This window comes from Schistocerca nitens, chromosome 2 (genome assembly GCF_023898315.1).
Source record: "Schistocerca nitens isolate TAMUIC-IGC-003100 chromosome 2, iqSchNite1.1, whole genome shotgun sequence".
Classification (NCBI taxonomy): domain Eukaryota; kingdom Metazoa; phylum Arthropoda; class Insecta; order Orthoptera; family Acrididae; genus Schistocerca; species Schistocerca nitens.
The window spans coordinates 1165172718-1165188191 of NC_064615.1; the positions used below are offsets into that span (position 1 = coordinate 1165172718).

Genomic DNA, 15474 nt, shown 5'->3' on the forward strand with positions numbered 1-15474 from the left:
CTAAGGCAACACCCTTCCAACTGACGAGCCGAAACCGATGTGACCCCTTATCAGCTCTATGACAGGACTCGAACCCCCAACTACTGTCAGTGCAACTCACTTAGAATAAATACAGCGCAAATAGTATGGCGGACACATATACCCAGGGATTAACAGAACATTAGACTGAACTAGAATTAGCCTTAATAATACAGCACTAGATCTTGGGAGACAAGGAACTAACTCACCACCCGAAATTCTGCAACCACAGGGCGGGAGGATGAACTACCAAAACATAGAAGTGCAAACGTACACAAATAACTACAAAAATAAACCACTACACCGGTTAGCAACGATACGTGGAGGAATCTGCACTGTCAGAATTGCACCAGTGAACAGAACAGAGGATTGCCACAGCGGTGGCCACAAGGCGGGAAAGACGACTGGATGAACTCAATCCCAAAGGGCGATCAACTTGAAACATTCACACTGCTCCACCGCCCCATGATGGTTACTGTTTGTTTGCCTTCGTCGACGCAGGCGATGATTAGACTGCCATCCGCCTCCCGCGGACAACCAGTGAAGAGCGGACAGAGGGGCCCAACCAGGCCGGCGTTCCTCCACGGGTAGAAGTGCGGGTTAGTTAACAACACCCGTACGCGGAAGGCAGGATGTCGACGTCACCAGAGCAGACACGAAGGCCACTGCGCGACAACCTCCTCCAGCGTGACCGCGCTCGCCTATAAATAGTACAGGCCAAAGAGTCTGCTGCAGTGAACACGTGAGTCGGTCGTGTTACAAACCTACGATTTCTAAGTACACCAAAGGCAGCACTCGCAATCGATAGTGGGTACACTACGGGCGGGAGTTCAAACGAAAGAGCTTCATAAAAGACAAACCCTGAACAACAGCGGAAAAACGAAATAGAAGCGAAGCAATAAAAGACAGCAACGAGATGCTAGAGCCCGATTGCGCCCAAACACTGTCGATTACCAAAAATATTGGCTCCACACGACGCTCAGGAAACGAGCCATGGAAAGATGGAAGTACACACGGCTCAATTATTAGTGATGTACTGTTTGGCGGAGTCATGTCTATGAAAGACCTAGCTGTAACGTTCCAAAGCGATGTGAAATGAAACGAGAACATATGGTTGATTGCAGGGAAGGCAACGCTCCACTTCGGGTTCATAAGAGAATCATACAGAAGTGTAGCTCATTTACAAAGATTTTGCGAGGCACGATTTAAAAGGCAGGGTTCTATCTAGCTTGTGCCCAGATATTTTGTCTCCTTATAGTGGCTACCTTTGAGGATTGCTCGAGTGCTTGGGATTCCCACCAGGTTAGATTAAAGGAATACATCGAAGCAATTCAGAGACGCACTGTTAGGTTTGTTAGCTGCAGGTTTCGTCAGAAAACGAGTATTACGAAAATGTTTCACGAACTCAAATGGGAATCTCTGGACGGAATGTTTCGCAAAACATTATTGAAGAAGTTTAGAGGCTAAAATCTCCAACTGATGGCTGAACGGTTCTGCTGCAAGCAACTTACATCTTACACAAGAACCTCGAAGAAAAGAAAAAAGAAGTTACGGCTCATTTGGAGGAATATCAAAAGCTTCTTTTCCCTCGCTCCATTTGCGAGTGGAAAAGGTAGGGAATGAGATGCGTCCTATGATGGCTTGGGGAGTATGCATGTAGGTCTAAAACCACTGATCAGTTAAATTTGTTGATTAGTTACTTATACGAGGGTTGGAACTTAAATAGTGGCAATTATTTATCCACAACCGATACAAAAGAGTTACATGTTTGGACCTGTCACTGTCCTTCAAAGTAGTCACCAGCATTGTGTAGAACCCGTTGCCACCAATGTGGGAAGCGTAGCATACCGTTAGCAGAGCCTGTTCTGTTGATGGTGCGAGTGGAGAAGTTGTTCCTTCATCTTCGGAATCAAATCAAAGTCACAAGGACCTAAGTCCGGGGAGTTTGGTAGATGGTACAGTACTTCCCAGTCCCATCGACCGAACAGAGCAGTCACAGATTGCGCTGCATCCGCCCGCGCATTGTCGTGCAAAATGATGGGTGGGTTGCGCAGAAAGTGTCGCGGCTGTATATGTATCATTATAATTACTTTCTTTTGTGCAATGAATACTTTTTCGCCGCGCGGGATTAGCCGAGCGGTCTAGGCGTTGCAGTCATGGACTGTGCGGCTGGTCCCGGTGGAGGTTCGAATCCTCCCTCGGGCATGGGTGTGTGTGTTTGTCCTTAGGATACTTTAGGTTAAGTAGTGTGGAAGCTTATGACCTTAGCAGTTGAAGTCCCATAAGATTTCACACACATTTGAACATTTTTTGAACACTTTTTCCTCAAGCGTGGAGTTCCCACAAGATTTTGCAAAAACAGACGTAATGTCTGATGGGATAGCAGCAATCAGTGATTGTATAATGTTACTTATAATCCGTCTTGGTTGCAAAAAAAAAATGCAATGACGGATTATAAGTAACATTAGTTCCCACAAGACATCAGTAAATGAAAATATACAAAATAACTTACTGTGTTCGGTATCTCCAAAGTTGCCCTTTATCCTTATAGTAACAGTAACCAAACCGAACTATATAGTTTTCCCACATTAAGATTTCAAAAATAGACGCACCCAAGAACTTAGAACTTTCTAGCCTGTTTGCCATTTCTTTTGGTGTACTTGGGTAACAAGAGGTATGATGCATCTGACAGTACAACACAGGATGAGCTGTGTTCTTTTAAAGTTAAAGAAAGCCCTTTTGTTCAAAGCCAGACAGTAAGTTTCACAAAAACAGCATTTCCTATTTTCTCCATTGATACGTCTTTGTTCCGCTTGACAACAGTACATGTAACATCTGCAGATAGGACTAATTCTTGATTCAAATAAAATGGGAGATCATTAACATAAATGAGGAACAGTAGTGACCAGTGATTGGTCCCTATGGGAACTCCCATGGTAATTGTTCCCAATGCAGATGATGTGGCGTCACCCGTTGTAATACCCCAACAACCTAGTGTAAAGTCCTACATTCTATTTCTTAAACCGGAAGTAAACCAGACATGTGCTGAAGTACGTATCCCATAAAATCGTAACTTCTCGAAGAGAATATTATGATTGCCCGTCTTAAAAACAATAGCTTGTTTCGCTTTAATTTAACTCTCGTCAGAACCTTTGATCAACTGTGCTTTTGGTAGAGATTTATCTGTTGTCTATAGGTTGTAATGTGAACCATTTCGAAAACACCGCCAGGCTCTGCAGAGAGCACTGCTATTTCTGCTCACAACTTTTTCAGGTTGCCACCACTAACGCGTCCCGAAACTGAAACGGAAGAGGACGTTCGAAGTACTGAGATCCGCGAGATAGTCTCCGGTGCGAAAGGCTTTGCATATAATTATGGAGAATCGGCTGTTCATTTCTTCGAAAGACTGAGTGCTAATGCCTACTCAAAAAGGAATGTCTTTAACATTCCTTGTCCTGAAATCGCTGAGAGGGAACCTGGCATTAACTGCATTCAGAATCTGAGTATGAATAATGATGGAGATTATCTCGTTGCAACTACCCGCTACTCACAGATATATTCTGCATTTTTAATGGGACCCACTATAGCACAAGTGAGTAATTTCTTCGAAAGATCTCGTTTTGCATATTTTTTGTGTCGTCAGTGCTGAATATATCTATCGATTTGTTTGATAGCAACCAGAAATTGAGTTCGATCTATTGGGAGAAAGTTTGCATCATGGAGAGATAAATGGACTTTCAACATGTCGATGGAAACCCATTTTCATAACGTGTGGCAAAGCTGATCGCACCGTTCGAATTTGGAACTACGAAGAACAGAAACTTACGATGTCTGTGCAGTATCAGGAAGATGTATACTGTGTTGCTCTGCACCCAACTGGTGAGTGTTCGAATTCTGAATCACATAGTATTACTTAGCTATTTGGAAGTACTTAGGCTTTCAGCTAGTAGTTTGTAGCATATCCTTGCGTTATTAATACAGCACTTAACCTTAACGTCTCTGGACTACAAAAAGGGAAAGTGTAGTATAAACTATAGAAAATCGTTTGAAAGGTTGAGAAATGAGTCCAATCAGGGTTATATTTGCAGAGAAAATTTTGAATTAAAATAAGAGTCGTGTGGCATTGTCGTCTGTGAGATACTGATATGTTTGCCTCTTATCCAGGGAGTTTTATCATCCTCTGACTACAATAATCCCTTTCCTAGCGGAGTGTGAATTGTGTTTTATATGTTGCGTGTAGGTAACTGCTATACATGTGTACATAGTATAGTGGCATGCATGTTTTCTATAACGACAAAAGAAGAGAAAGGGTGTGTAATTATAAACACATGCCTCCAGATGTGTAAGCACACACTGCCCTACTCCCTGTCCTGACCGTGCCTATAGTATCCAATTCATATTCTACAGGCGCCATTTCGACCTTGGACCTTTGTCTGCACAATCACATTGGTATGTATATTTTCCTTAAAACTTACGGATATGTTAACGATTAAGCTTATAGACTGAACAGGATAAAAGGGCACTGAAACCGATTGAAACAGTGTCTGGTCACCAGAACGTTATTAAAGGACCGATAGAGAACATTCGGTAAATTAGAAAAACGACGTAAGTAAGTGATCAGAGGACACAAAATGGAGAAATACAGCACGTTATTGAGGGCGATCGACAGAAATATTCATGATGCCACATGGCATAACAATGGGGCATGTTGCCTCATCGGGCCATGTGACCAGTGGTAAAACTTATGCTTGGACACATAAACGCTTTGGGATCAAGTACAGGTTGTATCAAGGAAATTTCAACCTCCACCAAGATTTGCAGAAACGATATACGTTCAGTATAAACTGTAACTTACTCCATGTCGTAGATCCACACGAAATTATTATAACCTAGCAGTGGCATGGAGGCGTTGGTGACCGGATGCAATCGTAGCTACGAGTTGCCATTGTAATTCCAGATGATCTGATAGTTGCAACTGGTGAGAAGCAAGATCATGACTTTCTTCAACCAACCGGGAATCTATTACCGGCTCTTCTAGTGCCTGTAGCATTCAGTTGTAACTGTCTCAACATGGCGCCTAAACTGCAGGACCATATGGTCCAGAGACTGACTGGACCATCCACGGAAGTGTATCTCGTCGGCAGAAGAAACCGGGTGCCAGTGAGGCAGAGCTCTTGCCGTATTACTTAACAGCTCGGGTTTCAAAGAAAACAACCGACTGCGCGGAGAGCTCTACTTTTCCGTGCCCATTTGCACAGTTTTGGGCAGGTCGATTACTTCAGTTACATTGCCAGACAACGACTTCTTGTAACCACTGGAACCGTTTCTGTGGTGCCTCTCCGGTGCATTCATGCGCGTAGGACCATTCAAACACCTGTATACCGCGGCGTCATTACTGTCTATTTGTTATATCATGATCACAATCACAGCACAAATAAAATCACTACTTAAAATACAGTTAAAACTAGCTTAGCCCCCGCTGCTTTGCTAGCGTAGACTGTATGGTCTGCAAAGATTTTTTTGTTTATTTTTATTTTATCGAATTTTTCTTGTTCGCAAATTGCAACACCTTCTCAGCTTTTCACACTAATTAAGGCCATATAAGCAAAGTCTTTTCCGATTGTACTTCCGACCAAAAAGCGATTCTGGTAGCTGGAGCCCAAGATTTTATAATGCCTGTTGCGTACTTGTGGAGATATTTCCATAGCAACTTTCATCCCCTAACAAATATTTTTTTGTGTCTAACCGAGAAATGAAATAGCAATTTTCGTAAATTTAGCTTTAAAATTTTTTTAATGTAACGAAATCTTTCCTTAAAAATTTTCATCTCCTATTGCACTCCCTTAGCGGATGAAATTGCAGAAATAGCAAAACACGTATTTTTTTTTTATTTCTAACAGAGGAATCAAATACCAAGTGTCACAGATGGAGCGTTAAAAAATCCTTCAGTAGTTCTTTACTAAGTATTTATTTTCAAAAAACTTTCACCCCATAAGTGGCTGAATAACCAAAAATGCTGAAACACGTATTTTTTATTTTCTGGCTGAGGAACAAAATACCAGTTTCCGTAGTTCTAGCTTCAAAATTCCCTTAATAGCGACATGATTGCAAAAAGTCTTTCATCGCCTATTTCACCCCCTTAGGAGTGGTATTTCGGACAACCATTCTGCCCATGTGGGCAATTGCTGACGGTCCGCCACATTTTAACGTCCTGTCCGGATTTTAACACACTGCGTCTTGATCTTGGCCTGTCATGTACTCTAGATGCCATTTTAGCGGATGACCCACGAGCAGCTGCTCGCGTTCTTCGTTTTATCAACTTGACAAACCTCTCTAAGGACATTTGATTATGCTGTTTTTTTTTTTAATCCTATGCCTGTCAGTCTGTCTTTTATCGTGTTTTCCCTTTTAGTTGCTGTTTTAAACTTGTGCCTCGCGGTGCATTCCTAACGTAGTCGGGGCGCTAATGACCATTGAAGTTGTGCGCCCTAAAACCACACAAAAAACCCTTCTTAAACAATGCCTACAGTATAAGTTCCACACCTTCTCCAAACTTCAAGTTTCAATCCTTAGCGTTTCACGCTGCGCGATGATAAGTCGGTGAATCAGTGTGACCCTAATTCACCCCCTTAGATGATGAATTTCAAGAACACAGTGAAACATATTTTTTCATCTCTAACTAAGAAGCCAAAAACAAATTTTCGAACATTTAACTTTAAAAACGTCTTAGCAATGAAATACTTTCATAAAACGTTTCACCTCCTATTTCATCCGCTTAGGGACAGAATTTCCAAAAACAGTGACATGCGTAGGTTTTATTCCTAACAGAGAAACCAAATACAATTTTTCATAGGTGTAGCTTCAAAAATGTTTGCACAATGAGATACTTTTATAAAAACTTTCATCCCCATTATACTCTCACAGGGGTTGAATTTCAAAAACAGTGAAACACGTATTTTTTTATTTCTAAATTAGAAACTAAACTTAAATTTTCATACTTGTAGCTCTAAAGAAGCTTTCATAATAAAATATTTTCATAAAAAGTCTCATGATCTATTTCACACCCTTAGGGGTTGAAATTCTAAAAACAAAAATTTATAACTGAGAAGTCAAATATCAGTGTTCGCAGATGTAGCTTTAAAAATACTTACTTTAGTGGTTCTTTAATAATGATATATTTTCGAGAAAAGCTTTCACCTACTATTTCACCCCCATGGGGTTAAATTTCCAAAATGTTGGAACACGTATTACTTTATTGCTGACCGAGAACCCAAATACCAAGTTTTGTAGGTCTAGCTTCAAAAGCGCCTTAATTGCGACATATTTCAAAAACCCTTATCCACTATTTCATCCCTTTAGGATTGGAATTTCGAAAAAAATCTTCATAAACGACACATATAGTATAAGATACGCCCGTTCTGCAAATTTCAAGTTTGTGTCTCAAGCGGTTTGGGCTGGATGATGATGAGTCGGTCAGCCAATCAGTCAGAATATTGCCTTTATAGACTGCTCGCCATTAAAATTGCTACACCAAGAAGAAATGCAGATGACAAACGGGTATTCATTGGACAAATATATTATACTAGAACTGACATGTGATTATATTTTCACCCATTTTGGATGCATAGATCCTGAGAAATCAGTACCCAGAAAAACCACCCTGGCCAAAATAACGGCCTCGGTACGCCTGGGCATTGAGTCAAACAGAGCTTGGATGGCGTGTACAGGTACAGCTGCCCATGCAGCTTCAACACGATACCACAGTTCATCAAGAGTAGTGACTGGCGTATTGTGACGAGTTATTTGCTCGGCCACCATTGACCAGACATTTTCAGTTGGTGAGAGATCTGGAGAATGTGCTGGCCATGGCAGCAGTCGAAAATTTTCTGTATCCAGAAAGGCCTATGCAGGACCTACAACGTGCGGTCGTGCATTATCCTGCTGAAATGTAGGGTTTCGCAGGGATCGAGTGAAGGGTAGAACCACGGGTCCTAACACATCTGAAATGTAACGTCCACTATTCAAAGTGCCGTCTATACGAACAAGAGGTGACCGAGACATGTAACCAATGGCACCCCATACCATCACGCCGGGTGATACGCCAGTACGGCGATGACGAATACACGCTTCCAATGTGCGTTCACTGCGATGTCGCCAAACACGGATTCGACAATCATGATGCTGTAAACAGAACGGATTCATCCCAAAATATGACGTTTTGCCATTGGTGCACCCAGGTTCGTCGATGAGTACATCATAGGCCGTTGGGATCCAGCACAGCGTTCCGTATTACCCTCCTGAACCCACCGATTCCATATTCTGCTAACAGTTATTGGATCTCGACCAACGCGAGCAGCAATGTCGCGATACGACAAACCGCAATCGCGATAGGCTACAATCCGACCTTTATCAAAGTCGGAAACGTGATGGTACGCATTCTCCTCCTTACACGAGGCATCACAACAACGTTTCACCAGGCAATGCCGGTCAGCTGCTGTTTGTGTATGAGAAATCGGTTGGAAATATTCCTCATGTCAGCACGTTGTAGGTGTCGCCGCCGGCTCCAACCTTGTGTGAATGCTCTGAAAAGCTAATCATATGCCTGTCACAGCATTTTCTTCCTGTCGGTTAAATTTCGCGTCTGTAGCACATCATCTTCCTGGTGTAGCAATTTTAGTGAAACGGCCGAACAGCGCGGCGCGGAGCTCCGCATGGGTCAGCTGCCGTCGCGTTGTTACCGGGGGAGGGCAGGGCAGGGCGCGGCGCGGCGCGACAGCCGGCAAATGTGCGAGCAGGCCCGTCAGCAGTTTCTCTCAAACGTTTTGAAAGAAACTACTCTGTGAAAAAATTTGATTCCAGCACATCTCATAGCCTTATTCGTCAGCTTCCAGATGAACTGCTTACCATTTAGTAACCGCCCTACTTCTTTTGATATTTCAAAATTAACCAATCCACTGCAACAAAATCGAATAGTTTGCAATGAAAAGCAGAGCTCGCTATGAATCTGCATTTGGTGAAAGTTAGGTCATCTGTTGCTGCATACCAAATGTAGTCAACATATTGAACTATTCTTCAAACTTGGGCTGGGACATATAACTTACTCCATTCTGGAGAAAATGGATAGTACATAGCACACTTAGTTCCACTCGCGTCTCCAGGCAATAAAGTGATCAGGAAATATTCATAACACCATTTATCGCATTAAAGATTTGGGGTATTCAAATACGACTTTGGCAATGATACCACACAAAGAGGAGATTAGATTGGCATAAGGTTAATGTGCTTAAATTCCTTATCTAACCCGAAATAGTAACTACAGATTTTTTTCAACGGACTAATGTAATTCTTTCAGGTCCTCGACAGCTGGTGAAATGAGCATTGTTACAGGTTCCTATAAAAAAGAAGTAGTTCTCGAGACATGGGTCTGACATTCATAATAGGATTCATAATCGTTGTAAGAGTTGTGGAGTCAACTACCGAAGTATTGCAGGATTGCCTCCAGCTATAACACATCTCAGTGTCTTCTGAAAATTATTTTCCAAATACTGTAAATGATTCATAAAACGTAGAGAACTTTCCAAATACAGTCGATGATCCTGACAGAAAACACATTTGCCTAAAACACTCAGAAAATTCTGGCGCAATGTTTACAACTACGAAACAATTTCATTCAATCATCCTACCAGCAATTTCAGATCCTCGCAGGAAATTCATTACAGTCGATGTCAGGTGATACGGGATGGCAAGCGAAAGCGGTAATTTCATTCTTTTAGTGTATTTCGCTTGGTGCAAGAAGGGGAGCTTAATATATCGCCAGACTTTCCACTAACAAAGACATCAGGTGTTTTGCCTTTTGTGTTCATTGGAGATAAGGCATCTCCACTGTTAAGGTATTTTACGGTCGATGGGTTTCAGATTCATGGAAGGAATATTCCGAGAAATGCTTTCCCAGGCCATGACGATTAACTGAATGTACTTGACGAGTGATGGACGCTAAGTGGACCATATTCCGGAAGCCAATACAAACCTCGCCAGAATTTGCTGACGATACCGTAAAATGTACATGTTCTCCTCAACACTGTCATCGATCTGTTAGGATCCCTCAGTATCGGTGAGCAACACACAGTAGAAATCGAGCTTTCTATACAAGATACTTACCTGACAGAACGAAACTTTCACAGAGTTTCAAATGAAGCTGTCAAAACGAGATAGTTTTCAAAACATTTTTTCACATTATAAAACATTATTTTCATGTGTTTGTCAACCATGCAACTTCAACTTTATTATCTCACATCGTTTCAAGACAACGAAAGAAATAATACATTAAGGCAATGTATTCTGTACTTGTAGTCTGTAATACTGCTGCCGCCTCTAGTTGTTTTGCTGGTTTCATAAACGGATGACGAGTAAAAACAGTTGCTGTCAAGCCTCCCGCTGATCTCACTTTGTCAACAGTGCAACAAAAGAAATAGAAAGGGTACCAGGAAACAATAAGTCACAGGAGGGTAATTGTTCCTGTGTTCTGAGAATATTTCGTACTTGCATTATAGCCGCTGTCCAAAGTCTGTGGGCATGGTCGTTCACTAGCAGGATTAGTTTGGCATCGTGGTCACGAAGTGATTCGGGCACTTTTGCGGTACAACATCGCGCTTGGTTTAAACATGGACCAGTGCTTTGAAGAAATGACTCATGTACTCGGTAATGTTGTGTCCAGGTCGTACAACTATACCCAGGTGGCACAGAGAATTCTAAAGAGGGATTTCCCTCTGGCGGATGCTGAGAGAACGGGAAGGCCACGATCATCAGTTATGGATAAAAACGTTGTTGCTGTGAGGAAAATGCTAGGCGAAAACAGGCAAGTGACCCATAAGCAGATAGAGGATACTCTAGGGCTAAATGCACCAGTAATTCGTTCGATTCTGCATCATCATTTGCAAGTAAAGAAACTTTGTTTTCTGTGGGTGCCGCATAGACTGCCGGAAGAGCAATAACACGTCGTGTGACATGGTGTCCGGAGGCGTTGAAGAAGAATAAGTGAATAACGTCGTGACAGGTGACGAGACTTGGCTGTACAATTAAGACGTGCCCACTAAGACTCAAAATAAAGTTTGTGTCTTTGAAGATGACGACACACCCGTAGCTGTCAGAAAATCCCGATCAGCAAAGAAAAAAATTATAGCTATTATTTTTCTTTTTTTTTCAAATCGAGTGGAATTTATTCCAAGATGGCGGCGATAGATATGGAAGCATTGCAATGACGTCATGCCAGGAAGTTCATATCTTGGCGGGAAGATAGATCATTTGGGCTACTCCACTAATATAACCCCCTCCCCTTCCCCAGAAAATGGTGGGAACTACGAATTCCAGGAGGACAATGCAACACATCATAGCTACCTCCACTAACCTAAGAAAATGGCGAGGAAAAAGGTCAGTTGTTATCCAACCGCTACCTCTTCCTAGGAATCTGTGGGAAAAGGACTCAGCGTGTGCTGGATAGGATGGATAATCATCATCATCATCATCATCATTTAAGACTGATTATGCCTTTCAGCGTTCAGTCTGGAGCATAGTCCCCCTTATAAAATTCCTCCATGATTCCCTATTCAGTGCTAACATTGGTGCCTCTTCCGATGTTAAGCCTATTACTTCAAAATCATTCTTAACCGAATCCAGATACCTTCTCCTTGGTCTGCCCCGACTCCTCCTACCCTCTGCTGCTGAACCCATGAGTCTCTTGGGTAACCTTGCTTCTCCCATGCGTCTAACATGACCCCACCATCTAAGCCTGTTCGCCCTGACTGCTACATCTATAGAGTTCATTCCAAGTTTTTCTTTGATTTCCTCATTGTGGACACCCTCCTGCCATTGTTCCCATCTAATAGTACCTGCAATCATCCTAGCTACTTTCATATCCGTAGCCTCAACCTTGTTGATGAGGTAACCTGAATCCACCCAGCTTTCGCTCCCATACAACAAAGTTGGTCGAAAGATTGAACGGTGCACAGTTAATTTAGTCTTGGTACTGACTTCCTTCTTGCAGAAGAGAGTAGATCGTAGCTAAGCGCTCACTGCATTAGCTTTGCTACACCTCGCTTCCAGTTCTTTCACTATGTTGCCATCCTGTGAGAATATACATCCTAAGTACTTGAAACCGTCCACCTGTTCTAAATTTGTTCCTCCTATTTGGCACTCAATCCGTTTATATCTCTTTCCCACTGACATTACTTTCGTTTTGGAGATGCTAATCTTCATACCATTGTCCTTACATTTCTGATCTAGCTCTGAAATATTACTTTGCAAACTTTCAATCGAATCTCCATCACAACTAAGTCATCCGCATATGCAAGACTGCTTATTTTGTGTTCACGTATCTTAATCTCACCCAGCCAGTCTATTGTTTTCAACATATGATCCATAAATAATATGAACAACAGTGGAGACAGGTTGCAGCCTTGTCTTACCCCTGAAACTACTCTGAACCATGAACTCAATTTACCGTCAACTCTAACTGCTGCCTGACTATCAATGTAAAGACCTTTAATTGCTTGCAAACGTTTGCCTCCTATTCCATAATCTCGTAGAACAGACAATAACTTCCTCCTAGGAACCCGTTCATATGCCTTTTCTAGATCTATAAAGCATAGATACAATTCCCTGTTCCACTCATAACACTTCTCCGTTATTTGCCGTAAGCTAAAGATCTGGTCCTGACAACCTCTAAGACGCCTAAACCCACACCGATTTTCATCCAATTGGTCCTCAACTAATACTCGCAGTTTCCTTTCAACAATACCTGAGAAGATTTTACCCACAACGCTGATTAATGAGATACCTCTGTAGTTGTTACAATCTTTTCTGTTTCCATGTTTAAAGATTGATGTGATTACTGCTTTCGTCCAGTCTGATGGAACCTGTCCCGGCTCCCAGGCCATTTCAATTATCCTGTGTAGCCATTTAAGACCTGACATTCCACTGCATTTGATGAATTTGGACTTAATTTCATCCACCACAGCTGCTTTATTGCACTGCAATCTATTGACCATTTTCTCCACTTCCTCAAATGTGATCCTATTTCCATCATCATTCCTATGCCATTGTACCTCGAAATCTGAAACATTACTGATCGTATTTTCACCTACATTGAGCAACTCTTCAAAATATTCCCTCCATCTGCCCAAGGCATCCACAGGATTCACCAGCAGTTTTCCTGGCCTGTCCAAAATACTTGTCATTTCCTTCTTACCTCCCTTTCGAAGACTGCTAATTACACTCCAGAATGGTTTTCCAGCAGCTTGACCCAAAGTCTCCATCCTGTTTCCAAAGTCTTCCCAAGATTTCTTCTTGGATGCTGCAATTATCTGTTTGGCTTTGTTTCTTTCTTCAACATAAGTTACTCTGTCTACCTGAGTTCTAGCAGTGGATAGGATGGATATATGTCTTTATTTAAACAGTCCTAATTTAAACAATTTGAGGCATTAACTCCATCCAGTGTGTTCACCATGGGGTGCGGAGTCTTGCTGACCTAGTACACAGTACCAGCCACCAGAAGGCAACGTTAGCCCTCCTGTGACATAATGCAAAGTGGCGGTCTGAGGGAAAATGGCGGGAAAAGGACTCAGCCTGTGCTGGGCTGCTGGAGAGAGGAAGGAGTGTACTTTATTTATATTGAAACAATTTATTAGGGATGGATTTGAGATAGTATATTTATTACACTGATACAAAAGACTCGCTCTGATGTGCTTGGGGTCACACTACACAGTAGACAGAGCTTCCAACTACTTGTGAATCACCGCAATAATGCAGTACACTAATGTACAGACACGCAAACAACTCGTAAATTACCGAAATAATACATTCCACACCCAACAGAGCTGCAAACAACTCGTAGATCACCGAAATAATGCATGTAAAACGCTCTGCAGAGACGCTTGCTAATTGTAAACTGTCGAAATAATGTATTGCACAGCTTACAGTCCTGCAAGCTACTCGCAAATCACCGAAATAATGCACTACATTGATGCGCAGAGAGGCAAACAACTCGTAAACTGTCAAAATAATGCATCTACAAGACTATGCAAACATGCTTGGTAATCATCAACTGTCGAAATCATGCACTGCACACCTGTTCACAAAATAATGCAACAGACACCAAAACAATTCGTAAATTGTCAAAAGATAATGCGTGTGTAGCGCTCACAACACAACAGCTGAAAATTATCCAGTGCACAAACACTCAGTGCATGTAAAAAACACTTTCAAACTATCATTAACTGCAACTATCAGAGAATCCAATGCACGCACGTGCTTTGCAGGTCCAGCTGAATGCTAGCCATTAGCTCTAGCGCCGCTGCCGACGGCATGTGAAAGTCGCCTGTGGTCCAGTGAATATCTAATTGCCGAGCGACTCACCCTCACAGATGCTGCAGAAATCCGTTCCATTGCTTCTCAGAATAGCACAGGCTGCTTTCTCCCTAGCAATCCTAACAGGACATGTGAGCTGTGTCTAGCACGCGTGCACGAAACCTGTGGACTGACGTCACAGGTTGCGCTATAGAAATCTGTTCCTGAATAACATAGACTGCTTTCTCTCCCTTGAGATCCTAACGGGAGATGCGAGATGCTTCTAGCCCCCGCGTGTGAAACCTGTGGATGCTGATGTCATAGGTCATGCTATAGAAATCATTTCCAGAATAACATCAACTGCTTTCTCCCTAGCAATCCTAAAGGGAAGTAGAGAAGGGGCGGTTTAGCTATGATACTGAAATTGGGAAACACTCATCACTGGTCAGTGTTGAAATTACTGTTAACATTGCTAAATTTGTTCACACTATCAACTGTGATGCTTATTATTACAGTAAATCGTTGGTGCCTTTTCCATCCCATCCGTCCACTGATATGCTGTTGGTTGCCACGTAATGATTGAATGACATCGCTTGTTTGGGTTGGAGAAAGAGTTTTGATGGAGGGGCAACACCATCTGGGGATGACTAGCACCGAAACAGTGACCGCTTACACGACTGCTCTATGAGGAATCAATCGAAATGGAATGCAGTGCCATCAGCTATTCCATCACTATGACAGACGAGTTTAAATGTAGAGGTCATCAGTCACCTTTAGACAGTAGTTTGGAATCTCTCCATACGCTGCCAAACCCTTCCAGTTTCCTTATGTTGTAACTGCCTTTTACTTAAAATCATCCAGTGTATGTGGTGTGTTATGGTAGCCACAATAACAACATGATTTACCCAGCGCGACGTCTAGTTTTCTGTGAGAGGCAATGGATCAGAACGTGTTAATGGCAGTTTAGAACCAGACACAGATCTCAAAGTCTTGGCGGATAAACAAAATGTATGGCAGTGTACAAAGCGTGTTACTGCATGAAAAAAAAAAAAAAACGTTTCAATCAACTACTACACAGGGTCACAGGGAGCATTCTTGCGGCTTTCGGTATAATCT

The 15474-nt window shown here is 42.2% G+C and overlaps 1 protein-coding gene across 1 annotated transcript in view; it reads left to right on the top strand.

The window, feature by feature from the left end:
- The window catches only part of LOC126235626 (cilia- and flagella-associated protein 57-like), a 168153-nt gene that overhangs the window by 56749 nt on the left and 95930 nt on the right, over positions 1-15474 (top strand). The window contains exons 4-5 of the mRNA XM_049944338.1: positions 3292-3610; positions 3693-3897. Coding sequence (XP_049800295.1) covers positions 3292-3610; positions 3693-3897 — 524 coding nt within the window. The remainder of the gene's footprint in view (positions 1-3291; positions 3611-3692; positions 3898-15474) is intronic.